Raw genomic sequence first — 26,858 nt, forward strand, 5'->3', positions numbered from 1 at the left:
TCAGAGGCGGTAACTAGATACGGATGAGGAAGGCCATTTGCCCTAACTTAATTCATCCATCCAAAACACTCCCCCCATTGCTGCATCTAATTGTTTCTTAAATGATTCCAGGGTTTTCGCCTCAACTATTCTGCCTGGAAGTCCATTCCAAGTGTTGATCATTCTCTGCATGAAGAAAAACCTCCCAATATCAATCTTAAAGTTACCTTTTGCTAGTTTGAACCTGTATCTCCTTGTCCTACTCTCACTGTTTAATTTAAAGTAGTATTCCGGATTTACCTTTTCCCCACCATTTACTATGTTATATACCTCTACATGAGCACCTCTCAGACATCTCCTTTCCAGGCTGAAAAGCTCAAGTGCCTCGAGTCTTTCTATGTATCTCACACTCCTAGCACTATGGATCAGTCTCATGGCCATTCTCTGCACTCCCTCCAGTGCTCAAATGTCTCCCTTGTTTCTTGGCAACCAGACAATACTCAAGGTGTGGTCTGGCCAGAGCACTGTATAGTTTGTTCACAACATCCTCTGATTTGTATTTTACTGTTTTGGCTTTGTAGTTCAGCATTCTATTGGTTTTGATGATTGCTGCTCTGCATCAGCTGGACATGTTGAGTGTTGAGTCTACTAAGACTACGAGGTCTCTTTCAACATCATCCTTTGCTAGTTCAAGACTATTCCTGAAGTATGCATGTTGCCCATTTTTCCTTGCTATGTGCAATACTTTATTAAAGCTCATCTGCCATTGTTCAGCACACTCACATTTTGTTTAGGTCATTTGGTAATTTCTGGGCTGCTTCCTTCAATTCCACTGCCTCTCTGAGAAAATTTTGCATTAATTTTCAGAATCCAAATCATTGATGCAGATTAGAAACACTAGTCGTCCCAAGATTGAGCTCACTTAGTGTGGGGGCAGAGGGGAGTACTAACATTACTGCTCTATCCAAGTACCTGTTGGTTTCTAATCTCCAGCCAATTTCTAACCTGGTACATCTTCCATACCATCTTGCTATATATCCTCAGCTTTAAAAAAGGGTAAAAAATTAATTGCATAAATGCCAAAAGGCCACACGCTTATGAATGTAAGAATTGTCAAGGCTACTGAATTACACCTTTCACAGATAAATGAACAATTGCAGAATTCTATCTCCAAAACAATAAAATTCCTAAAATACCATGTAATAAAAACAGAATTTTACTCATTCTGTTGCTGTAAATCAGTGTCCCTGACAACAGATTGGGTGTTATAGGATATAACACCCTGATTGTTATAAAACAGTATTGTCTGACTGACTGTGAGCAACATCATGGCAGATCTGGTTTATACACAGAGATTACAACTGCTGAGAAGGGTAATGTTAATGTGCCAATCAAAAACAGGCATATAAACTTCCAATCAAAAGCTACTAAGGATCTACAAAAACAAACAGTTCAGAACGACTAGTCAGTAAAATGTGCCAGTAAAGAAAGGAGAAGTGAACCAATGAAATTGCTCTGTAACTTTGGTGGTAAATCAGAAAAATCTTCTGCTGATGTTAAGATGGGAGATCAGGAGAATCCCACGGGAATTCTCCCCTAAGTCTCCTGCTAAGTATATACATAGTAGTGTTTGGTAATTTGGTAATTTTATAACAGACTGAGGGCAACATTGTGTCTCGCACTGATTTAATTTCCCTTGCCCAAAAAAAGTTATCTACTTTTTTCAAATCTTTTGAGGTGAAATCCACACAACCACCAATGAAATAGTTGTAATTTAACAATAAATCTTTGAGGCAGCACTATATATTTTAGTGATAATGAAATATTTTTCTAACATCACAAGGTGGCTGGCTATAAGGCAGGTTTTAAATATTAGCACTGAAGACAAATGTTAAATCAGTAAAGGATGCTAGAAATAAACAGGTAATATCAGTGGTTTGTACATGATTTAGACAAGAATACTGTCAATAATTTTTGTACATGATTTAGACAAGAATACTGTCAATAATTATTCTAAATTGATTCTTGCCAATAGGTAAAATATTTACATTCTAAGAAGGCCGACCTCAACGATAACCACATTGGATCTGTTATGCATCAAGTGCTGTTGAAAAAATGTTAATAAAAAGTGCACAATGCAGAGCTTTACTTCCAATGACAACACTGCCATTCCTTTTGAGTATTAAGCTCTGCAAAAGTCATAAGCATGCAGGAAATACTATAAACAAAATCATTCTGTTTGTCTTACAGATGATACAACCGTATACAAATTCTACAGCAGCACAATATTATACTTGTATTGTGTGAAATCTAAGTCACTGGATCTTTTTCCTTGCAAATATAGGGCAGTAGGTAAAGTCTTTATCTAAATCATCGCAGCTTACCTGAGAGCCAGTCAATATGATGGGCTTTCCTTGGTTCTCACACATGAATGAAAGGGCTGAAGCGGTATAAGCCATAGTGTCTGTGCCATGAAGGATCACAAAACCACTGTACTCTTGGTAGTGAGTCTGAGGGTAATAATAACATAAAACTTAGAGAGCAGTAGGTCTGTCAGAATGGTTTCCAGTCTACTCAAGGAATCTATCAACAGCAGGTTGGTTTGTTAGGAATATAACAGATGTCAAACTCAACAACAACTTGCATTTATATAGCGCCTATAAATGTAGTAAAACAGCTCAAGGCACTTCACAAAAGCATTGAGTAAGTCCCCATTTCATCTTTCATGCTGCACACCAGATATTTCAAGCCACTCCAATGCTTCTGATAAAAGAAAGCTGACAAAACCAGCACAAAGATAATATGGTGCACGATATTGACCATTTGAGGCCTATAGTATTATTTTTATCTTAAATGACACAGCACATTTTGGCCCTGAAATCTGCAGTGGCCATATCTGATGTAAGTGCTGGGATGCACTCGCCTGGGACCTCCGTGCCGACCCCACCAAAATTTGCCTGCTAATTTTACACAGCACAACTGGGTATGGAGCTGGTACATCTGCCTGCTTCCGGATGCCGCAACATGTGACTGAAGAGTAGCTACTTGGGAGGGAGTGGGGTGGTGGAGGATTGCCAAGGCCCCCTCAGAAAGAAAGAACAGTGCCGGTAATGGCCCCCTTTGTAGGGGGTCACATTTAAATCATTTTTTAAAATAGTTTTTCAATTGGGGGCCCAGACCACAATCTCAGCCTCAAGCTCCAAGTGGGGCCCACATGTTCCACTTAGGGGCCAGATATGTTGATAATGTGCCCGCCAACTGAGAAACCGCGGACTTGAGAATACCTGGCATAGGAAGTTGCTGCCCCCTTGTCCTGGCTCTTCCAATCAGGATTTCAGACAGAGCTTCAGTGGGGCAGAAACCTGGTGGATCCGGGTTCTGCCCTAAATTCCTATCCAACGGCAAGAGATCTGCCTGAGTTATATCCTCCCTCACCCCAGGAATTTTAGGCCTTTACTGTTTCGCTTAAGTGAAATATTTAGCTGCTTTGCAAAATCCTCTAACCTAAGATACTTGACCCAAGTCTCAACTTACCTGTATATCAACAGCAATTTCAGCCCAATTATCTGTGGTCATGTTACAGGAGTCCAGCAAAGGTGAATATTCAATTACCGAATATACAATCCTTTTGTTTGACTTACTCTGACTGTAAAACAGAATAAAATGCAAGGTTTTCATTTGTAACATGGATAATGTTTAAAACCTACTCAATGCCAATAAATAACCCATTAACTAAACTTTGCTTGTGTCTTGGGCATGCAACATATCATCCTTGACAATAAGTATGACTGAAAACTATCTAATTTCTGTTCCAATAAAATCTGGTGTGCTCCCCCTTACTAACACACCATATAATTCTTTATAGCCATCTATTGTCTCTTAAATAACTGTCACTTTTGAACATTTCAGCAATTATTAAATATTTCACTGTGTCAATAGGATTAATGTAACACTGCTGTGTTAATTCGTCCTTGAATGCCACTAGTGAATGTATGATAATCCCTCAAAACAAGCTAATTAGCACACAGTAGAATCAAGCACTTCATTGTTCATAAAGTTATTGACAGGATCAACAATTTCCTTGATCAAGCCCCTCAGTTTAAAAAATCCTGATAAAGGACCTGATAAAAGAACATGGATTATATGGACTTTCAAAAGGCATTTGATAAAGTACCACATAATAGACTTGTTAGCAAAATTAAAGCCCATGGGATTAAAGGGACAGCGGCAGCATGGATACGAAATTGGCTAAGGGACAGAAAGCAGAGTGTAGTCATGAATGGTTGTTTTCAGACTGGAGGGAAGTTTACAGTGGTGTTCCCCGAGGGTCAGTATTAGGACCACTGCTCTTTTTGATATATATTAATGATCTGGACTTGGGTATAAAGGGCATAATTTCCAAGTTTGCAGAAGACACAAAACTCAGAAATGTAGTAAACACTGTGGAGACTTCAGGAGGACTTAGACAGACTGCTAAAAAGGGCAAACACATGGCAGATGAAATTTAATGCAGAGATGTGTAAAGTGATACATTTTGGTAGGAAGAATGAGAAGAGGCAATATAAACTAAATGGTACAATTTTAAAGGGAGTGCAGGAACAGAGAGAACTGGGAGGATATGTACACAAATCTTTTAAGGTGGCAGGACAAGTTGAGAAGGCTGTTAAAAAAGCATATGGGATCCCTGGCTTTACAAATAGAGGCAGAGAATACAAAAGCAGGGAAGTTATGCTAAATCTGTATAAAACTCTGGTTAGGCCTCAGCTGGACTGTTGTGTTCAATTCTGAGCACCACACTTTAGGAATGATGTCAAGGCCTTGGAGAGAGTGCAGAAGAGATTTACTAGAATGGTACCAAGGATGAGGGACTTGAGTTATATGGAGGGACTGGAGAAGCTGGGGTTGTTCGTCTTAGAGTAGAAAAGGTTAAGAGGAGATTTGATAGAGGTGTTCAAAATCATGAAGGGTTTTGATAAAGTAAAAAAGGGGCATCTGTTTACAGTGGGAGGAGGGTCGGTAACCAGAGGACAGATTTAAGGTGAATGGCAAAAGAACCAGAGGCAACGTGAGGAAAAAAAAAATTTATGTAGGGAGTTTTGTGATCTGGAATGCACTGCCTGAAAGGATGGTGGAAGCAGGTTCAATAGTAACTTTCAAAAGGGAATTGGATAAATACTTGAAGGGGAACAATTTGCAGGGCTATGGGGAAAGAGCAGGGGAGTAGAACTAATTGGATAGTTATACCAGAGATGGCACAGGCATGAGGGCTGATTGGCATCCTTCTGTGCTGTATGAACAATGCAACCACCCCTCTGAGTAACTTCCATCACATCACCTCACTGACAAGCACGTGGGCTTCAACGGGTTGGCTGAAGTTCAAGGTTACATACTAATATGTCCCTTTCAATGCAGCTAGCTCTGGTGACATCAGAAGTCAGTTTCAAGGTAGGAATAATTTATGCTTTATATAATTAGAAAATATATAGTGTGGAAAGTATGCAATAAATCCAGGGGATTTGTTTTCTTTCCCTCTGGTGGTTATCTGTGCCATGGACCCTGTATCAGCAAAATGAGCAGTAGCTATGCTGAAGTGAGGAACAAATGACATTTTCTATTTTTGGGGACGTTGGTTGAGGAAGAATATTGGTCAGGACACCAAAAGAATTCCTTGCTCTTTTTAATAGTGAAATGGATCTTTAACCATCTAAAAATGTAATGTTTCATTCAATGGATGCCAACTCCTACAATGCAGTACTCCCTCAATACTGCATTGAAGTGTCAGCCTAGATTATGTGCTCTCGTCCTGATGCGAGGCTTGAACCCACCATCTTCTGATTGAGAAGAATGCTATGAACTGAGCTGAGCATAATATCGATCAAATTGCCTAAAATGTGTCAGATATAGATCGAAACCAATTCAACATTATGTTGTCTGGAATCTGGATTTGTTATCCATGCATTTTTAAAGTTCAGTATTTCCTGAGTTTGATAACAGACAGGAAATAATAATTACTTACGGAAGAACCAAAATATTTTCTGGTGAATCACAAAAGTCGTAAAGCTTGGTTTGTTGAGCATAATCTTCGTCGTGTAAGCCTGGCAGTTTTCGAAGAGCCTTGACAAAGGCATTCTGTTGTGGTGCAAGTACTAAAGACAAAGGGAACAAAGCAAATATGTATTTGTAACCAAAAGCAATTATCATACTTGCTTCCCTTACAAAGCATTTACTTCTGGCAGCATTGTAATGGTTCCTACACTTTTCTATGCATACAGAGGTGTTTAGTTTTGAAACTGCCACATTTATGGGGTTTTTTCTATGAAATATTTACAAGACTATTAAATAAAGTGCTATTAATGAAAAAATTATGTAATTTTCAAGCAGCTTTTAATTCAAGTAGTATTAAAATCCAGACAGTAAAATTCCTTAAAACGGCCTGTTAAGTGCAACTTTTCGCTGTTTGCCACATACTAATTTTACAGTGTTCTGTTTCACCAGCTTGTCATTCAATCTCTGGTTCTCGGGGCCTGCTCATCAAAGTCAGCAAGAGAGAAATCAGGCAAGCAAAGTAACACATGCAACATTAGAATGAGGAAGAGACTTTGGCACATTTTATTACCAGCTATTTGTAGCAGTATTTGAAGCCAAGACCCAGAGGTGAAGGTACAGTGTCTCAACCAACTCTTAACTTGAAATTTAATTACATCAATTACTGTAAAAAAGTGCATACATCATACTTTTATGGACTGATACAAAATATTGTTTGCTAGCTAGTGTAAAAGTCATGGGTGTCACAATAAAACCAGGTCCCTTCAAGTGAATCTATAACAAGGTGACTCTTCTGTTAGCTAATACACAGGTAAGACACAATGGGGATAATTTTAACCTAACCCACTGGGTGGGAACCCCACAGAATCGGGTGGAACGCCAGTTTCACACCCCACTCAATATTACTCTCCTTTGACTTCAGTGGAGAGTAAAATCGTGCCGGGTGTAAGACCAGCGTTGCACCTGATCCAGCCAGTTTCCCGGCAGGCAGGTTACGTTAAAATTGGCCCCAATATCTCTGTTCCATCCTCATTTATTGCCTTGCAAACTAGCAGGATTACACAGCATATGGCAGTTATGTCCCCCAACTCAAAATTGGACAACATGCAATCTGAGCTTTTGTACTACGTAATTTCTAATTCGTTTTTGTTCAAAATGACTGCAGATGTGATTGGGACTCGGGGACAGCTTTATCATTGGAAAGTTGGTTCATAGAAAATCTCAGCACAATTTATATCCCAGTATTGCAACTAGCAGAAATTAAGTTAGCCGATGATAAATCTCAGTATGTTATTTTACACAATCTAAAATTCCAACCTGAAGTAGTAACTTTGATTACCCTATGATGAAAAACTTCAGTTAAACAGCTGAAATTTATATATTCCAAATTTATTACAGAAATATCTGCAAGATATTTTTGCCTCATGACCAGATTGTACGAATAAAACAGAATGATTTAATGCAGTAATTAAGTATAAATTTATTATATACCTAACCATAACTCTCAATTTATACCACACATTACACTTTTTTAAGGTTACTTATGTTAGATTTTAACAGGGAATAAAGATAGAAACATTTTAGTATTCGCCATTAATTCATGACAGATAACTTTCACATCTACCCTGAGATGCCATCTTTCATTCCCCAGTGCAGATTGAAATTATAAAAATAAGGGTCAGATCAGTGAGTCATAGGACTGCAGAAAACTTCACGTTATTGTAGTGCCCTCAATCCCCACTTGCAGGTGCAATGCAGTCAATAGCACAACTATGAGATACGATGGATCCTGTGCTGCTAGGTAGAGAAGGGATATTTTTTGCAGGACAATGGATAGTGCATATTCGTGTTCTAGCATGCATCATCTTACATTTTTCTAGATTAAAAATAAGGGTCAGATCAGTGAGTCATAGGACTGCAGACACCTTCGCGTTATTGTAGTGCCCTCAATCCCCACTTGCAGGTGTTCCATAACAAATCTGCTTAATTGTCCACAACTTTTTGAATGCTCTTTATCTGTCTTACATTTGTCAAATTTTCACATAGCTTGACATAATTGGCAAGCTTTATAATTACAAGTACCCTGTTCTAGATTATTTTTGAACAGAGAACATCAGGGGAGCCAGCACAGAACTCTGCTTCTCACTGCCTCATTCCTCCTCTCTACCCCAGCTTTTTACATTTATCATCAATGTCTGGGGCTTCAGCATCAGCCTCAGATCAGTGGTAGCACTCTTACTTCTGCATCAGGTCATGGGCTCAAGCCCCACTCCAGAACTTGAGCACATAACTTAGGCTGACACTTCAGTGGAGTACTGAGGAAGTGCTGCATTTTCAATGAGATGGTAAACTGAAGCTCAGGTATTATTCGAAGAACAGGGGAGCTCTGCCAGTGGCCTGGCCAACATTTATTCCTCAAGCAACTGCACCAAAAGCAGATTAAGCGGTCATTCCTCTCACCTCTCACTGCTGTTTGTGTGGCCTTGCTGTATGCAAATTAACTATCGTATTTCCCTACAAATCAACAGTGACCACACTTTAAAAGTTATTTATTAACCATGAAATGCTTTGGGAAGCCCTGAATATATTACAGGTACAAAATAAATACAAGATCGTTCTTTCTTTTTATTGCCGAGCTATTTTCAATCCAAATAATTACTTTGTCATTAATTTCAAAAGCCTCAATCTTCCTTAAACATTACACACACAAAATGTTATCAAGTGCCTTTAAAAAATGCAAACAAATCCTATTTACTGGATGGACCTCACCTACTACGGTAGCAAACTTCAAGGAATTTCAGCATCTTAGTGGGGGTATAGCCTACTGATTCTAAATCCACGCTAACTATGCTCTGTGCTCTTTAGATAAGCAAATGCAGTATTCTTCAATGTTTGCAAGCATCTTCAGATAATAGTCTAAATGGTCAATAATTTCTGGGCTCATGTCTTCACTGATTTTTGATAACATTTGGTATTCCCCAAGCCTCAGGTACAGCTCCAATGTTTTATGGAGTTCTTAAAAATATCTACTAGAGCCTCATTTATTTCCTTGAGGATTCTGGGGTGTATCCCATTTGGCACAGTTAGCTTGAAAGACATTTATGGATCAAATACCTCCTGTTGATAAATTTATAAAAACTTCAATGCATTTACAAAATGGGAAATCATTGACAAGAGGAACTTCACCCATGGTTCAGTCAGTAGCGCACTCACCTCTGAGTCAGAAGCTTGTGAGTTCAAGTCCCACTCCAGAAGCTTCAGCACAAAATCTAGGCTGACACTCACTCCAGTGCAGTATTGAGTGGGTGCTGCATTGTCGGAGGTGCCGTCTTTCCGATGAGACGTTAAACCAAGGCCATCCGCCCTCTCAGGTGGATGCAAAAGATCCCATGGCACTATTCGAAGAGCAGGGGAGTTCTCCCAGTGTCTTGGCCAACATTTATCCCTCAACCAACATCACTAAAAATGTATCTGGCCATTATCACTTTGCTGTTTGTGGGAGCTTGCTGAATGCAAATTGGGTGTCACGTTTCCTACACTATAACAGTGACTACACTTCAAAAAAAGTAATTCATTGGCTGTAAAACACTTTGGGGCATCCTGAAGTCGTGTAAGGAGCTATATAAATGCAAGTCTTTCTTTCATGAGTATCTTCATGATATATGCTTTAATGTTGTCTATTTGGGTCTACATTCTTGAGCCAAAATAACTGGAATTTGGTTTTCATCGAATAATTTATTCAAGAATTGTGAAGAATGTGACTAGTGTTCCATGATACTCTACAACGTCTCTTTCCTTAACCCCTTGAGGACATAATTGGTCTTTGCCGTAGCTTTAAAAAAATTCTTTAGATCTAGCAGATGTGTTTTCCGTAATCTAATATAGGGTATGAATGTAAGGCAGCTTTAGATCTCAAACCTCTGACCTCAATTAAGGTCATGAGGCATAGCACCTCCCTTCTCCATGAGATCAATGGCATTCAAATGCCATTTTTAGATCTAAGTCACTACTGTCCTATGCCAAAACCCATTATTACAGTGTCACTTCATAATATATGCTTTAATGTGGTAGTACAGTTGCCTCTGTGTCAGAAAGTTGTGGGCTTAAGTCACATTCCAGAGATTTGAGCACATAATCTTGGCTGACTCCTCAGGTGTGAGTGCGACCAACTGAGCCAACCTGACACTTGACCTACAGTACTGAGGGAATGTTGTATTGTCGGAGCTCTCGCCTTTCATATGAGTTGCGAAACTGAGGCCCCATGTAATCTCTCAGGTGGACATAAAAAATCCCATGGCAGTATTTCGAAGAGGAGCAGAGGGGTTCTCCCCAGTGTCCTGGCTAATATTTATCCCTCAATCAACATCACTAAAAACAACATTATCAGGCCATTATCTCATTGCTGTTTGTGGGTCCTTGCTGTGCGTAAATTGGCTGCCACATCTCCCTACATTACCAAGTGACTACACTTCAAAAGTACTTCATTGGTTGTAAAGTGCTTGGGACGTCCTGAAGTCGTGAAAAGCGCTGTATAAATGCAAGTCTTTCTATTTTTCTACTAAGTGTCAGGTTGGCTCAGTTGGTAGCACTCACACCTCAATCAGAAGAACAGGCTTTCAAACACCACATGAGCATGTAATAAACTAAGTACTGAAGGAGTGCTGCATTGTCAAGAGCTGCTATCCCTTGGTTGAGATATTAAACCAAGGCAACGCTTGCTTGTTCCAGTGATACCGATGGATTTTTTAAATCTCACGGCATTGGTCGAAGGAGGCCAGGGCATTCTGCCAGGGTCCTGGTCAATACTCTCCCCTCAACTAGTACCACCAAAAATAGGTCCTTCTTCTCACTGATGTTTGAGACACATTGCTGCCACATGCAAACCTCCCACTCCCAGTTTGGGCCTGTCCATCCTCATCCCCGCTTACTTCCCACCCTCCCAATGGCACTTTGTCACTGACCGGAGCCTGCTGTTCTTAATGCTGGCGCTGGCCTTCCCCACTCCAACTCCTGGCTCCATATTCCCTCAGGTCACCTCTCTGATTTTCACCAAGCTTGCCCGTCTGCTTCTTTGCTCGCGCCAGACTTCCAGTCTCCCACATGCACCGAGGCCTTCTCTTTGATCTCTACAAGTACACTTGAATTCCGAAAGTGCAATGTATAATGTATTTTGAGAGCTCATTATGCCTTTGAAACTAAAGCACTGGATTAATAGTGAAGCTAGAAGAGGAGGTCCCCGGGGGGTGCACAGGTCCTTGGAGGTGAACCACGAAACCAATGGGCAGGGTGGGCGCAAATAAAGGAAATGGCCTGAGGGTATGTGGGCTCTGGGATTTGAGTGGGACTGGCAAATTGGAGGCAGCAGGCCCTGGTCTGACAGCAAGGGGAGTGGGGTGAACGACCGGGCAGCATTGTATATTGCTTCATTTTGGATAATATCAACATAAACAGGTCTGTGATGGGAACAGGCTTTCAACTGTTTATAGTTTGAGTTAGGGGCCATGGCATGAGAGGTTGAGATGGGGGAGAAGCATTGGGATAAGCAGAGATGAAAGAGTACAAAGAAGGGAGTATATTAGCAGGGACAAGAGCTGGGTTAAGTGAGAGGGCATAGCTGTAAGAATCACTTAGAACTGACAGTCTTATTGAAGGATAGATGAGATCGAAACTCTTAGGGTTTTCTCACTCTCAAGCTTGGGAATAGGGATAAATTGACATCATTTTCTTAATGCTATTAGCCATCATGCTCTGCACATTGCCCTGCAATTTTTTTCCCTTCAAGTATTTATCCAATTCCCTTTTGAAGGCCACGATTGAATCTGCCTCCACCACTTCCTCAGGCAGTGCATTCCAGATCATAACCACTCGCTGTGTAAAGATGTTTTTCCTCATGTCACCTTTGGTTCTTTTGCCAATCAGCTTAAATCTGTGTCCTCTGGTTCCTGACCCTTCCACCAAAGGGAACAATTTCTCTCTATCTGCTCTGTCTAGACCCCTCATGATTTTGAACACCTCTATCAAATCTCCTCTGAGAACAACCCCAGCTTCTCCAGTCTATCCACGTAACTGAAGTCCTCCATCCCTGGAACCATTCTAGTAAATCTTTCCTGCACCCTCTCTAAGGCCTTCACAACCTTCCTAAAGTGCAGTGCCCAGAATTGGACACAATACTCCAGTTGTGGCCGAACCAGTGTTTTATAAAGGCTCATCATAACTTCCTTGATTTTGTACTCTATGCCTCCATTTCTCAGCCTGCCCTGCCACCTTCAATGATTTGTGCACAGATACCCCCCAGGTCTCTGTGTTCCTGCACCCCCTTTAGAATTGTACCCTTTAGTTCATATTGTACCCTTTAGTTCATATTGCCTATCAAAATGTATCTCTTCGCACTTCTCTGCGTTAAATTTCATCTGCCACGTGTGCGCCCAAGCCTCCAGCCTGTCTATATCCTCTCGAAGTCTATCAAAAGTTCAGTTCTGTGAAAAACAACCTAATATACCTAAATAGTCTTGTGAATAACAGCTCTGTATCTGGTGTGAGGTTCCAGCCCGGGGGGGTGGGGGGGGGGCCATAAAAACCCAACATCCCCTAAGCTCAGTGCAGAGGATCCAGAGAATCATAGAAAGGTTACAGTACGGAAGGAGGCCATTCGGTCCATCGAGTCTGCGCCGCTGCATGCAAGAGCAATCCAGCTAGTCCCACGCCCTCGCCCTATCTCTGTAGCCCTGCAAATTTTTAACTTTCAAGTACTTATCCAGTTCCCTTTTGAAGGTCATGATTGAATCTGCCTCCACCACCCCCTCAGGCAGTGCATTCCAGATCCTAACCACTCGCTGTGTAAAAAAGTTTTTCCTCATATCACCTTTGGTTCTTTTGCCAATCACCTTAAATCTACATCCTCTGGTTCTTGACTCTATCAGTTTCTATCTATCTACTCTGTCTAGACCTTTCACGATTTTGAATATCTCTATCAAATCTCCTCGTAACCTTCTCTGTTCCAAGGTGAACAACCCCAGCTTCTCCAGTTCATCCACATAACTAAAGTCCCTCATCCCTGGAATCATTCTAGTAAATCTCTTCCACACCTTCTCCAAGGCCTTCACATCCTTCCTAAAGTGCAGTGCCCAGAACTGGACACAATACTCCAGTTGTGGCCGAACCAGTGTTTTATAAAAGATTCATGACTTCCTTACTTTGTACTTTATGCCTCTATTAATAAAGCCCAAGATCCCATATGCTTTATTAACCGCTTTCTCAACCTGCCCTGCCACCTTCAACGATTTGTGCACATATACCCCAAGATCTCTCTGTTCCTGTACCCCTTTTAGAGTTGTGCCCTCTCGTTTATATTGCCTCTCCTCGTTCTTCCTGCCGAAATGTATCACTTTGCATTTTTCTACTTTAAATTTCATCTGCCACGTGTCCGTCCATGCCACGAGCCTGTCTGTATCCTCTTGAAGTCTATCACTATCCTTCCAAGTTTTGTGTCATCTGCAAATGTTGAAATTGTGCCCTGTACACCCAACTCCAAGTCATTAATATATATAAAGAAAAGCAGTGGTCCCAGCACCGACCCCTGGGGAACAGCACTGTATATCTCCCTCCAGTCCAAAAAACAACCGTTCACCACCACTCTGTTTCCTGTCCCTTAGCCAATTCTGCATCCATGTTGCTACTGCCCCCTTTATTCCATGGACCACAATCTTGATAATAAGCCTACCTTGCGGTACTTCATCAAACGCCTTTTGAAAGTCCACATACACCACATCAACTGCATTGCCCTCACCTAAACTCTCTGTTACCTCATCTCAAAACTCTATCAGGTTAGTTATACACGATTTTCCTTTAATAAATCCGTGCTGGCTTTCCCGAATCAATCCACATTCGTCCACCCAGCTGTCAGAAGATTACCAGAAAACTCGAAACGACCACACTGCCAACTTAATTACAAACTCTGCCCAGAGATCAAATGGGGTAATATTGTTTTAATCTCTGTATTATTACTGTCTTCCAATATTGGGTACTTTTACGTGTTTGATTTGACTATTAATAAATGAGACATTGATTACCATTTGGCATCAAGTCTGAATCTGTTACAATCACAAATTATTTTCAATATTCTACAAAACGTATACAATACGTTACATATATAAACGTCACGATGCAATTTTATACCTATATATATATATAAATAAACCTCTATACAAATGCCTTCTATACAAATTTATCGCAATTTGAAATTACCTACATTCACTATTACAATTTCTATATAACAGCACAATAACATTCTCCATTATGTCATATAAGACTTCTGTCTTTATCAATATAAATTGGTCAAATTGGCAGATGATACTAAACTAAGGGAGGCACAGGAATCAGAGGTGGCAGCTCAGAAATTACACAATAAGTTGAACAAAAAATTGTAAGTGGGCAGAGCAATAGCATTTGAAATTTAATATAGATAAGTATGAAAAGAAAAATGGGCAACACATAATTCATGAATGGTTTTGAAAGGACTATGGATGAAGTTGAGAGGCGTTGGAGTAGACTTGACACTCACACGTCCAACCAATGCAGGGCAGCTACAACAAAGCCAACAGAATATTGAACTATATAGCCAAAATAGTAGAATACAAATCAGAACTTCTTGTGATCGAACTATTTAGTACCCTGGTCAGACCACACCTTCAGTACTGGTCACCGAGACACAAGGGAAACATTCAAGAATTGGGGAAAGTGTAGAGAAGAGCCACAGACTGATTACTATTGATAAAGGCCTGAGCTTTTTCCTACTTTCCATATCTTTTGGAGTTGTTTTAAACAAAAAAAAACAGGAAAATCAGACATGACGTGGCTGAAATACCTAGCAGTGCAATACACATTGCACTTTAAAAAAAATTAGTTTTTTTTTACATTGTTGAAAGAAATGCTTCTTTTTATGTAATCTATTACATCACCTCTTCCTATAGGGCATCAGTTCTCCCAAAGGTCATGTGGCAGTTAGGTGACAGCGTCCTGCATTTGCACCTATCACTATCAGCTCGTCAAGAGAAATGAATGTCTCACCTGTGCCATAGAAGTAGCATGCATCGTTAGAGAATGTGAGAGGGGCTTAAAGTAGGTCAGATTTTCCTCTTCACTGCTCCTAGGAAATTGACATTCCCCAAGCACAGTGAAGAGGAAAATAGGACAGAGACTCCCCTCCAAATGATTTGAAAAACTCCAGATCGTCTGGCTACTGCACTTGCGTTTCCCTCCCCAATTTTTAAGCACATGACCCAGCCAGAGGGCAGCAAGAGAGGGGAAGACCCAGGGGAAATCTACAATACAAATAGTACAAACAGTTGTTCAAGAACAAGTGAAAGGGAAAAGCATAGAGCAGCGGAAAGAAAGTGTACTTTAGGCACGACAGATAAAATGAAAACTAGAAGGCGTAAGGCGATTAACCCAGCATCAAAGCTGTGGCAGGGGGTTGGGAACCTGAGCAGGGAGACAGAGGAAAGTGTATCAGGAAGGGACAGAAGGTATGGAGTAAAAGGTAAAGTGTTAAAAAAGGAAAAAGCAGGAACTAAGTGTCACAAAACATATTTGAAAGTTCTTTATCTGAATGCACGTAGCATTCGTAACAAAATGGACGAGTTAACGGCACAAATAACTACGTATGGGTATGATCTTGTGGCCATTACAGAAACATGGCTGCAGGGTGACAACGACTGGGAATTAAATATGCCAGGGTATTTAACAATCAGGAAGGACAGGCAGGAAGGAAGGGGAGGTGGGGTGGCAAGGGAAGGAATCACTGTAATACAGGGAAAAGATATTGGGACAAAGGATCAGGATAATGAAACAGTTTGGGTAGAGATAAGGAATAATAAGGGGCAAAAAACACTCGTGGGCGTAGTATATAGGCCTCCTAATAGTTGCAACTCTGCTGGAAGAAGTATTAATCAGGAAATAGTTGGGGCATGTAATAAGGGAACAGCTATAATTATGGGGGAATTTTAACTATCATATTAACTGGACAAATCAAATTGGGCAGGGTAGCATTGAGGAAGAGTTTATTGAGTGTATTAGGGATGGATTTCTTGAGCAGTATGTAACTGAACCTACAAGGGGGCAAGCAACCTTGGACCTGGTCCTGTGTAATGAGCCAAGATTAATTAATAATGTCCTAGTTTTTTTTTTATTCGTTCACGGGATGTGGGCGTCGCTGGCGAGGCCAGCATTTATTGCCCATCCCTAATTGCCCTCAAGAAGGTGGTGGTGAGCCGCCTTCTTGAACCGCTGCAGTCCGTGTGGTGACGGTTCTCCCACAGTGCTGTTAGGAAGGGAGTTCCAGGATTTTGACCCAGCGACAATGAAGGAACGGCGATATATTTCCAAGTCGGGATGGTGTGTGACTTGGAGGGGAACGTGCAGGTGGTGTTGTTCCTATGCGCCTGCTGCTCTTGTCCTTCTAGGTGGTAGAGGTCGCGGGTCTGGGAGGTGCTGTCGAAGAAGCCTTGGCAAGTTGCTGCAGTGCATCCTGTGGATGGTGCACACTGCAGCCACAGTGCGCCGGTGGTGAAGGGAGTGAATGTTTAGGGTGGTGGATGGGGTGCCAATCAAGCGGGCTGCTTTATCTTGGATGGTGTCGAGCTTCTTGAGTGTTGTTGGAGTTGCACTCATCCAGGCAAGTGGAGAGTATTCCATCACACTCCTGACTTGTGCCTTGTAGATGGTGGAAAGGCTTTGGGGAGTCAGGAGGTGAGTCACTCGCCGCAGAATACCCAGCCTCTGACCTGCTCTCGTAGCCACAGTATTTATATGGCTGGTCCAGTTAAGTTTCTGGTCAATGGTGACCCCCAGGATGTTGATGGTGGGGGATTCAGCGATGGTAATGCCGTTGAATGTCAAGAGGAGGTGGTTAGACTCTCTCTTGTTGGAGATGGTCATTGCCTGGCACTTTTCTGGCGCGAATGTTACTTGCCACTTATGAGCCCAAGCCTGGATGTTGTCCAGGTCTTGCTGCATGCAGGCTCGGACTGCTTCATTATCTGAGGGGTTGCGAATGGAACTGAACACTGTGCAGTCATCAGCGAACATCCCCATTTCTGACCTTATGATGGAGGGAAGGTCATTGATGACCTTAAGGATCCCCTTGGAATGAGTGACCAATTAGAGGGTGAGAAGGTTGGTTCTCAAACAAGCGTACTGATCTTGAATAAAGGAGACTATGATGGTATGAGAGCGGAATTGATTAAAGTGGACTGGGAAAATAGTTTAAAGGGTAAGACGGTACATAAGCAGTGGTGTTCATTTAAGCAGTTATTTTACAACTTTCAAAAAATATATATTCCACTGAGGAAAAAAGGGTGTAAAAGAAATGACAGCCATCCGTGGCTAAGTAAAGAAATTAAGGATAGTATCCGACTAAAAACAAGGACATATAAGGTAGCCAAACTTAGTGGGAGGATAGAAGATTGGGAAGTCTTCAAAAGACAGCAAAAAGTAACAAAAGGATTGATTAAGAAAGGGAAGATAGATTATGAAAATAAATTAGCAAAAAATATAAAAACAGATAGCAAGAGTTTCTACAGTTATATAAAAAGAAAAAGGGTGGCTAAGGCAAACGTAGGTCCCTTAGAGGATGAGACCGGGAAATTAATGGTGGGAAACATGGAGATGGCAAAAATGCTGAACAAATATTTTGTTTCAGTCTTTACGGTAGAGGACACTAAGAATATCCCAACACTGGACAAACAGGGGGCTCTAGGGGGGGAGGAGCTAAATACGATTAAAATCACTAAGGAATTGATACTCAGTAAATTAATGGGACTCAAGGCGGATAAATCCCCTGGACCTGATGGCTTACATCCTAGGGTCTTGAGGGAAGTGGCAGTAGGGATTGTGGATGCTTTGGTTATAATTTTCCAAAATTCTCTGGACTCGGCAAAGGTCCCAGCAGATTGGAAAACTGCTAATGTAACACCCTTATTCATAAAGAGTAGTAGGCAGAAGGATGGAAATTATAGACCAGTTAGCCTAACATCTGTGGTGGGTAAAGTTTTGGAGTCTATTATTAAGGAGACAGTAGCGGAACATTTGGATAAACATAATTTAATAGGACAAAGTCAGCATGGCTTTACGAAGGGGACAAATTTGCTTGAGTTCTTTGAGGATATAATGTACAGGGTGGATAAAGGGGAACCAGTGGACGTAGTGTATTTGGACTTCCAGAAGGCATTCGACAAGGTGCCACATAAAAGATTATTGCTCAAGATAAAGAATCACTGGATTGGGGGTAATATTCTGGCATGGGTGGAGGATTGGTTATCTAACAGGAAGCAGAGAGTTGGGATAAATGGTACATTCTCGACTGGCAACCTGTAGCCAGTGGTGTTCCGCAGGGGTCGGTGCTGGGTCCCCAACTCTTTACAATCTATATTAACGATTTGGAGGGGACCGAGTGTAACATATCAAAGTTTGCAGATGATACAAAGATGGGAGGGAAAGTGGAGAGTGAGGAGGACATAAAAAACCTACAGGGGGATATAGACAGGATGGGTGAGTGGGCGGAGATTTGGCAGATGCAATACAATATTGGAAAATGTGAGGTTATGCACTTTGGCAGGAAAAATCGGAGAGCAAGTTATTATCTTAATGGCGAGAAACTGGAAAGTACTGCAGTACAAAGGGATCTGGGGGTCCCAGTGCAAGAAAATCAAAAAGTTAGTTTGCAGGTGCAGCAGGTGATCAAGAAGGCCAACGGAATGTTGGCTTTTATTGCTAGGGGGATAGAATATAAAAACAGGGAGGTATTGCTGCAGTTATATAAGGTATTGGTGAGACCGCACCTGGAATACTGCATACAGTTTTGGTGTCTATACTTAAGAAAAGACATACTTGCTCTCGAGGCAGTACAAAGAAGGTTCACTCGGTTAATCCCGGGGATGAGGGGGCGGACATATGAGGAGAGGTTGAGTAGATTGGGACTGTACTCATTGGAGTTCAGAAGAATGAGAGGCGATCTTATTGAAACATATAAGATTGTGAAGGGGCTTGATCGGGTGGATGCGGTAAGGATGTTCCCAAGGATGGGTGAAACTAGAACTAGAGGGCATAATCTTAGAATAAGGGGCTGCTCTTTCAAAACTGAGATGAGGAGAAACTTCTTCACTCAGAGGGTGGTAGGTCTGTGGAATTTGCTGCCCCAGGAAGCTGTGGAAGCTACATCATTAAATAAATTTAAAACAGAAATAGACAGTTTCCTAGAAGTAAAGGGAATTAGGGGTTACGGGGAGCGGGCAGGAAATTGGACATGAATTTAGATTTGAGGTTAGGATCAGATCAGCCATGATCTTATTGAATGGCGGAGCAGGCTCGAGGGGCCGATTGGCCTACTCCTGCTCCTATTTCTTATGTTCTTATGCCTGGAATGCAACTGGGGATGTAAATTGCCCAGGAAAGGACAATCACAGGCAGTTGCTTTCTTATGGTTCCAGTGCACCACATGTGTGCGCCACCTATGAGGCATCCAGAGGAAAATCTACCCCAGTAATTTTTTTAATTCATTCTCAGGATGTGGGCATCACCGGCATGGACGACATTTATTGCCCATCCCTAGTTGCCCTCGAGAAGGTGGTGGTGAGCTTCCTTCCTGAACTGCTGCAGTCTGTGTGAAGGTCCTCCCCCAATGCTGTTGGGTAAGGAGTTCCAGGATTTTGACCCAGTGACGATGAAGGAACGGCGATATATGTGTGACATAGAAGGGAACTTGGGAGGTGTGGGACTGGAGTCACATATAGGCTAGACTGGGTAAGGCCTCAGCTTTCCTTCCCTAAAGGACATTAGATAAACTAATAGTTCTTGGCCACTTTTAATGATAACAGCTTTTTTATTTTCATTAAATTCAAATTCTCAAACTGCCATGGTGGGATTTGAACTTACATTCTGTGGATTATTAGTCCAGGCCTCTGGATTACTAGTCTAATAATATAACCACAACGCTACCGTAATATTCAAAACGACTATGTACACAAGGCTTTGAGAGGCGACCATACTAATGACAAAAGAATTCCCTCATCTGAATCTCTACTACAGGTTTTTGAACAATGTAGGAACTTTAATTTTCTGAATCTGCTATCAACAGGTGTGAGTAATCTGCATATGGTTTGGTCCTTTGCACACAAAGAGGCTCAAGGATGTTTTGTTCCAAAGTATAAAAGCTTTATTACTTTAAAATATAAGTGGTAAAGATGTTAAAATACAAAAGTGCGATTACAACATACTAAATAAGACATTTAGATACAACCTGGCAAAGCTCATCACCGTCAAGGTTCCAAGGTGTACTCTTGATGGTCCTTGATACCACTTGAGCGTGTCCAGTCTCGCTCAGAGAACATCCGAACATGGACGATTTACTTCTCAACTTATATACGTTATTAACACCCTTGGTCCTACAGGGCCGGGTGCACTCGAGGCCTCCCCATCAAACGTTTTCTCTCTCTAAGCTAGTAACCATCTGTTTTACTCCCTGCACATTCCAGATGACATAAAATACCTGACACATCACCTCCTCCCTCAAACCATCTTATAAATATGATAAGAATGGAAACAGACTCTCTCATTACTCAAGGGTGCATTATCTACACAAGGTTACTAAAAGCCTGTTAATCCTAATAATGGAGAACAGAAGGCCTTGTTCTGAAGAAAAGTCTGTATAATGCTTTTCTTAACAAGTTTGGCAATATTCAGAGCCTGTACAATGCTTTTCTTACAACAGGTATAGTTATTTATTTCAAAACAATAACATTTCAAGGTTGGCACTTTATTAGTATGTCACTTGATCTCGGCTCTTATAAATTGAGAGAATTTAATTGGCCCACTGCACACTCCTGCCTTACAGCAATGTAAGGTGAGCAGTGAATGAAATAGAGCCGAGTACAGCACTTAATAATCATGTCGTATAGGAACACTTGGCTCCAGGACACACAATTAAATAACGGGTGTCAACCATTGATAACTGTCGGCAATTACATCTGACCGGCACCATTAAAAATTTACTAAAAATGCCATTAAACCAGATCCACCTGTGGATTTCATAGCGAATAAAAGATTCGGGACATTTTAGGGATACAACACATCTCAAGGTTTAGATAATGGGAATAAGTCCCTGAGGGATGGCTCTGGCCCTTTATAATGGGAATAAGACGCTGATGGAGGGCTCTGGCCTTTTATAATGGGACTAAGAACCTGAAGGAGGGCTCTGGCCTTTTATAATGGGAATACGACCCTGAAGGATGGCCATGCCCTTTACAATGGGAATAAGCTCCTGAAGAATGGCTCTGCCCCTTTATAATGGGAATAAGACCCCGAAAGATGGCTCTGCCTTTTACAGCTGTAATAAGCCCCCAGAGGATGGTTCTAGCCCTTTATAGTGGGAATAAGACCCTGAAGGATGGCTCTGGTCCTTTATAAGCTCCCGAAGGAAGCAAGTCTCCCGGTGTGGGGTGCCAGTCCTGTGCACTATCCCTGGCTCTGCTCCCAGACTGCAGGTCCCTCACTCACCGTTATCCCGGTACACCATGCCGATGGTCCCTCCGGTATTTATCACCAGCACTTGGACCTCACTTGAGCTGTCCCCCGACTCCACGCTGTAGCTGCTTGAGCGGCGCTTGCGTCTCTGTACCTGGGCCCTGGCGGACTGTCGGACCATCCGTGATCCATTGGCGATAGTGGAGCTCTCCGAGTCCAGCAGGTCGAGCCGGGTGTTGGAAAGCGCGCTGGAGAGCGACGAAATGCTGCAACTGGAGCCGGAACTCGCTACATTCCGCTTCTCCGCCATCAGGGCAGCTGCAGACTGAGGAACTAGGAGGCGGTGTGGGCAGAGCCAATCAACCCACAGGCTGACGTCAATAGTCACACAACAACACCGTGCATTCACATCTCCACGGAACAGCCCCACTTCTCTAATTTAAACAATTTTACAACACCAAGTTATAGTCCAGCAATTTTATTTTAAATTCACAAGCTTTCGGAGGCTTCCTCCTTCCTCAGGTGAACGTTCACCGGAGGAAGGAGGAAGCCTCCGAAAGCTTGTGAATTTAAAATAAAATTGCTGGACTATAACTTGGTGTTGTAAAATTGTTTACAATTGTCAACCCCAGTCCATCACCGGCATCTCCACATCATCTCTAATTTAAGGCGTCGTACAACACCAGGTTATAGTCCAATAGGTGACGAAGGAGAAAAGCTCCGGAAGCTTGTGATTTCAAATAAAGCTGTTGGACTATAACCTGGTGTTGTAAGATTCCTTACATTTGTCCACCCCAGTCCATCACCGGCATCTCCACATCAGGACGATAACCTGGTGTTGTACGACTCCTAACATTTGTCCACATCATTCTCTAATTTACACCGTGTATTCACATCTCCACTCTATACCCCCCCTTCTCTAATCTACACCTTGCATTCAAATCTCCACTATACACACTCCCTTCTCTAATCTTCACTGTGCATTCAAATCTCGATTATACACACCCTCTTTAATGTACAACGTGCATTCAAAGAGTAACTAGGGAGAGAGAAGGGCCTCTTAAGGATCAACAAGGTCATCTATGTGCGGAACCACAAGAGATGGGGGAGATCCTGAATGAATATTTCACATCGGTATTTACGGTTGAGAAAGGCATGGATGTTAGGGAACTTGGGGAAATAAATAGTGATGTCTTGAGGAGTGTACATATTACAGAGAGGGAGGTGCTGGAAGTCTTAACGCGCATCAAGGTAGATAAATCTCCGGGACCTGATGAAATGTATCCCAGGACATTATGGGAGGTTAGGGAGGAAATTGCGGGTCCCCAAGCAGAGATATTTGAATCATCGACAGCTACAGGTGAGGTGCCTGAAGATTGGAGGGTAGCAAATGGTGTGCCTTTGTTTAAGAAGGGAGGCAGGGAAAAGCCTGGGAACTACAGACCGGTGAGCCTGACATCTGTAGTGGGTAAGTTGTTGGAGGGTATTCTGAGAGACAGGATCTACAGGCATTTGGAGAGGCAGGGACTGATTAGGAACAGTTAGCATGGTTTTGTGAGTGGAAAATCATGTCTCACGAATTTGATTGAGTTTTTTGAAGGGGTAACCAAGAAGATAGATGAGGGCTGTGCAGTAGACGTGGTCTACATGGACTTTAGCAAAGCCTTTGACAAGGTACCGCATGGTAGGTTGTTACATAAGGTTAAATCTCACGGGATCCAAGGTGAGGTAGCCAATTGGATACAAAATTGGATTGACGACAGAAGACAGAGGGTGGTTGTAGAGGGTTGTTTTTCAAACTGGAGGCCTGTGACCAGCGGTGTGCCTCAGGGATCGGTGCTGGGTCCGCTGTTATTTGTTATTTATATTAATGATTTGGATGAGAATTTAGGAGGCATGGTTAGTAAGTTTGCAGATGACACCAAGATCGGTGGCATCGTGGACAGTGAAGAAGGTTATCTAGGATTGCAACGGGATCTTGATAAATTGGGCCAGTGGGCCGATGAATGGCAGATGGAGTTTAATTTAGATAAATGTGAGGTGATGCATTTTGGGAGATCGAATCGGGCCAGGACCTACTCCGTTAATGGTAGGGCGTTGGGGAGAGTTATAGAACAAAGAGATCTAGGAGTACAGGTTCATAGCTCCTTGAAAGTGGAGTCACAGGTGGATAGGGTGGTGAAGAAGGCATTCAGCATGCTTGGTTTCATTGGTCAGAACATTGAATACAGGAGTTGGGATGTCTTGTTGAAGTTGTACAAGACATTAGTAAGGCCACACTTGGAATACTGTGTACAGTTCTGGTCACCCTATTATAGAAAGGATATTATTAAACTAGAAAGAGTGCAGAAAAGATTTATTAGGATGCTACCGGGACTTGATGGTTTGACTTATAGGGAGAGGTTGGATAGACTGAGACTTATTTTCCCTGGAGAGTAGGAGGTTTAGGGGTGATCTTATAGAAGTCTATCAAATAATGAGGGGCATAAATAAGGTAGATAGTCAAAATCTTTTCCCAAAGGTAGGGGAGTCTATAACGAGGGGGCATAGATTTAAGGTGAGAGGGGAGAGATACAAAAGGGTCCAGAGGGGCAATTTTTTCACTCAAAGGGTGGTGTGTGTCTGGAACGAGCTGCCAGAGGCAGTAGTGGAGGCGGGTACAATTTTGTCTTTTAAAAAGCATTTGGACAGTTACATGGGTAAGATGGGTATGGAGGGATATGGGCCAAGTGCAGGCAATTGGGACCAGCTTAGTGGTATAAACTGGGCGACATGGTCATGTTGGGCCGAAGGGCCTGTTTCCATGTTGTAAACTTCTATGATTCTATAATTCTCCATTATACACAGCCCCCTCTGTAATATACACCGTGCATTCAAATCACCATTGCTGAGACATGGCTACAAGCTGGTCAGGATTGGGTGTTAAATATTCCAGGTTAGAAAGGATATGGAAACTGCAAAAGGAGGAGGGATAGCCTTATTGATAAAAAGATACGATTACATCATTAGTAAGAGAGGATATAGGTGAGGGAAAGCAATTAGCAGAGACTCTATGATTAGAATTGAAGAATAAGAGAGGACTGAAAACTGACTTAGGAATTGCCTACAGGCCTCCTGGCAGCAGCAATGATGTGGCAGAATGTATTAGTTCAGAGATTAGACCGGCTTGTAGCAAAAGCAGAGTTGTTTTAATGGGAGACTTTAATTTTCATATGGATTGAGGAGAGCAGAGTAACTCAAGTCAGAAAGGTAGTGAATTTTTTGAGAGCATTCAAGATAGTTTTCTGGAGCAATATGTTCTGGAACCAACAAGAGGGCAGGCCATACTAGATTTAGTAATGAATAATGTTAATAATCTTAATAATCTAACAGTAAGGGAACATTTATCTAACAGTACAATACAATCACAATACAATTGAATTCAATCAAAAGCAAAATACTGTGGATGCTGGAAATCTGAAATATAAACAGAAAATGCTGGAAATACTCAGCAAGTCAGGCAACATCTGTTAAGAAAGAAACAGAGTTAACATTTCAGGTCGATGAAGTTGAAGATTTAACAGTTTTTAAGCAAGTACAGAGCCAGGCAAAAGCGTGATGAAATGACAAAAGGGATGATGGTGCGCTGGTAATGGTTCTGCTGTTGCCATTTAGAGATCCTCTAGACCCATCTTTTGTTTCTTTACCTGTCCCATTACCATCCTCCTTGCCTTGCACCATCATCCCTCGTGCCCTCCACCCTATCAGAGACCTTCCCTTTTGTTCTTTCCTCCCCTCCCCTTCCTCGCCCCAGTGGGAGGTGTTCAAAAAAAATTTAGCTTAATACAGGACCAGCATATACTCCTAAGGGGCAAGAGCACAACTTACCAACTGATGAATCAGTCCTCCTCCATGTTGAGCAACACTTGGAGGAAGCACTGAGGGTAGCAAGGGCACAGAATGTACTCTGGGTGGGGGACTTCAATGTTCATCACCAAGAGTGGCTCGGTAGCACCACTACTGACCGAGCCCTGAAGGACATAGCTGCCAGACTGGGCCTGCGGCAGGTGGTGAGAGAACCAACACGAGGGAAAAACTTACTTGACCTCGTCCTCACCAATCTACCTGTCGCAAATGCATCTGTCCATGACAGTATTGGTAGGAGTGACCACCGCACAGTCCTCGTGGAGATGAAGTCCCGTCTTCGCACTGAGGACACCATCCATCGTGTTGTGTGGCACTACCACCGTGCTAAATGGGATAGATTCAGAACAGATCTAGCAGCTCAAAACTGGGCATCCATGAGGCGCTGTGGGCCATCAGCAGCAGCAGAATTGTATTCCAGCACAATCTGTAACCTCATGGCCCGGCATATTCCTCACTCTACCATTACCAACAAGCCAGGGGATCAACCCTGGTTCAATGAGGAGTGTAGAAGAGCATGCCAGGAGCAGCACCAGGCGTACCTAAAAATGAGGTGCCAACCTGGTGAAGCTACAATCCAGGACTACATGCATGCTAAACAGCGGAAGCAACATGCTATAGACAGAGCGAAGCAATTCCACAACCAACGGATCAGATCAAAGCTCTGCAGTCCTGCCACATCCAGTCGTGAATGGTGGTGGACAATTAAACAACTAACGAGAGGAGGAGGCTCTGCAAACCTCCCCATCCTCAATGATGGCGGAGTCCAGCACGTGAGTGCAAAAGACAAGGCTGAAGCGTTTGCAACCATCTTCAGCCAGAAGTGCCGAGTGGATGATCCATCTCGGCCTCCTCCCGATATTCCCACCATCACGGAAGTCAGTCTTCGGTCAATTCGATTCGCTCCACGTGATATCAAGAAACGGCTCAGGGCGCCGACAACATCCCAGCTGTAGTGCTGAAGACTTGTGCTCCAGAACTAGCTGCGCCTCTAGCCAAGCTGTTCCAGTACAGCTACAACACTGGCATCTACCCGACAATGTGGAAAATTGCCCAGGTATGTCCTGTCCACAAAAAGCAGGACAAATCCAATCCGGCCAATTACCGCCCCATCAGTCTACTCTCAATCATCAGCAAAGTGATGGAAGGTGTCGTCGACAGTGCTATCAAGCGGCACTTACTCACCAATAACCTGCTCACCGATGCTCAGTTTGGGTTCCGCCAGGACCACTCGGCTCCAAACCTCATTACAGCGTTGGACCAAACGTGGACAAAAGAGCTGAATTCCAGAGGTGAGGTGAGAGTGACTGCCCTTGACATCAAGGCAGCATTTGACCGAGTGTGGCACCAAGGAGCACTAGTAAAATTGAAGTCAATGGGAATCAGGGGGCGAACTTTCCAGTGGCTGGAGTCAT

General features: G+C 42.5%; 1 protein-coding gene across 3 annotated transcripts in view; it reads right to left on the minus strand.

Annotated features, from left to right (window-relative positions):
* aspg (asparaginase homolog (S. cerevisiae)) overlaps nucleotides 1–21,873 on the minus strand; it is a 102,538-nt gene extending 80,665 nt beyond the window's left edge. For all 3 annotated transcript variants that reach the window (XM_067991719.1, XM_067991718.1, XM_067991717.1), the window contains exons 1-4: nucleotides 21,574–21,873; nucleotides 5,996–6,125; nucleotides 3,514–3,625; nucleotides 2,364–2,489 (exon numbers count right to left, since the gene is read on the minus strand). In XM_067991719.1, coding sequence (XP_067847820.1) covers nucleotides 2,364–2,489; nucleotides 3,514–3,625; nucleotides 5,996–6,125; nucleotides 21,574–21,850 — 645 coding nt within the window. In that variant the 5' untranslated portion in view covers nucleotides 21,851–21,873. The remainder of the gene's footprint in view (nucleotides 1–2,363; nucleotides 2,490–3,513; nucleotides 3,626–5,995; nucleotides 6,126–21,573) is intronic.
* Nucleotides 21,874–26,858: the final 4,985 nt, after the last annotated feature.

Source organism: Heptranchias perlo, chromosome 10, assembly GCF_035084215.1.
Source record: "Heptranchias perlo isolate sHepPer1 chromosome 10, sHepPer1.hap1, whole genome shotgun sequence".
NCBI lineage: Eukaryota > Metazoa > Chordata > Chondrichthyes > Hexanchiformes > Hexanchidae > Heptranchias > Heptranchias perlo.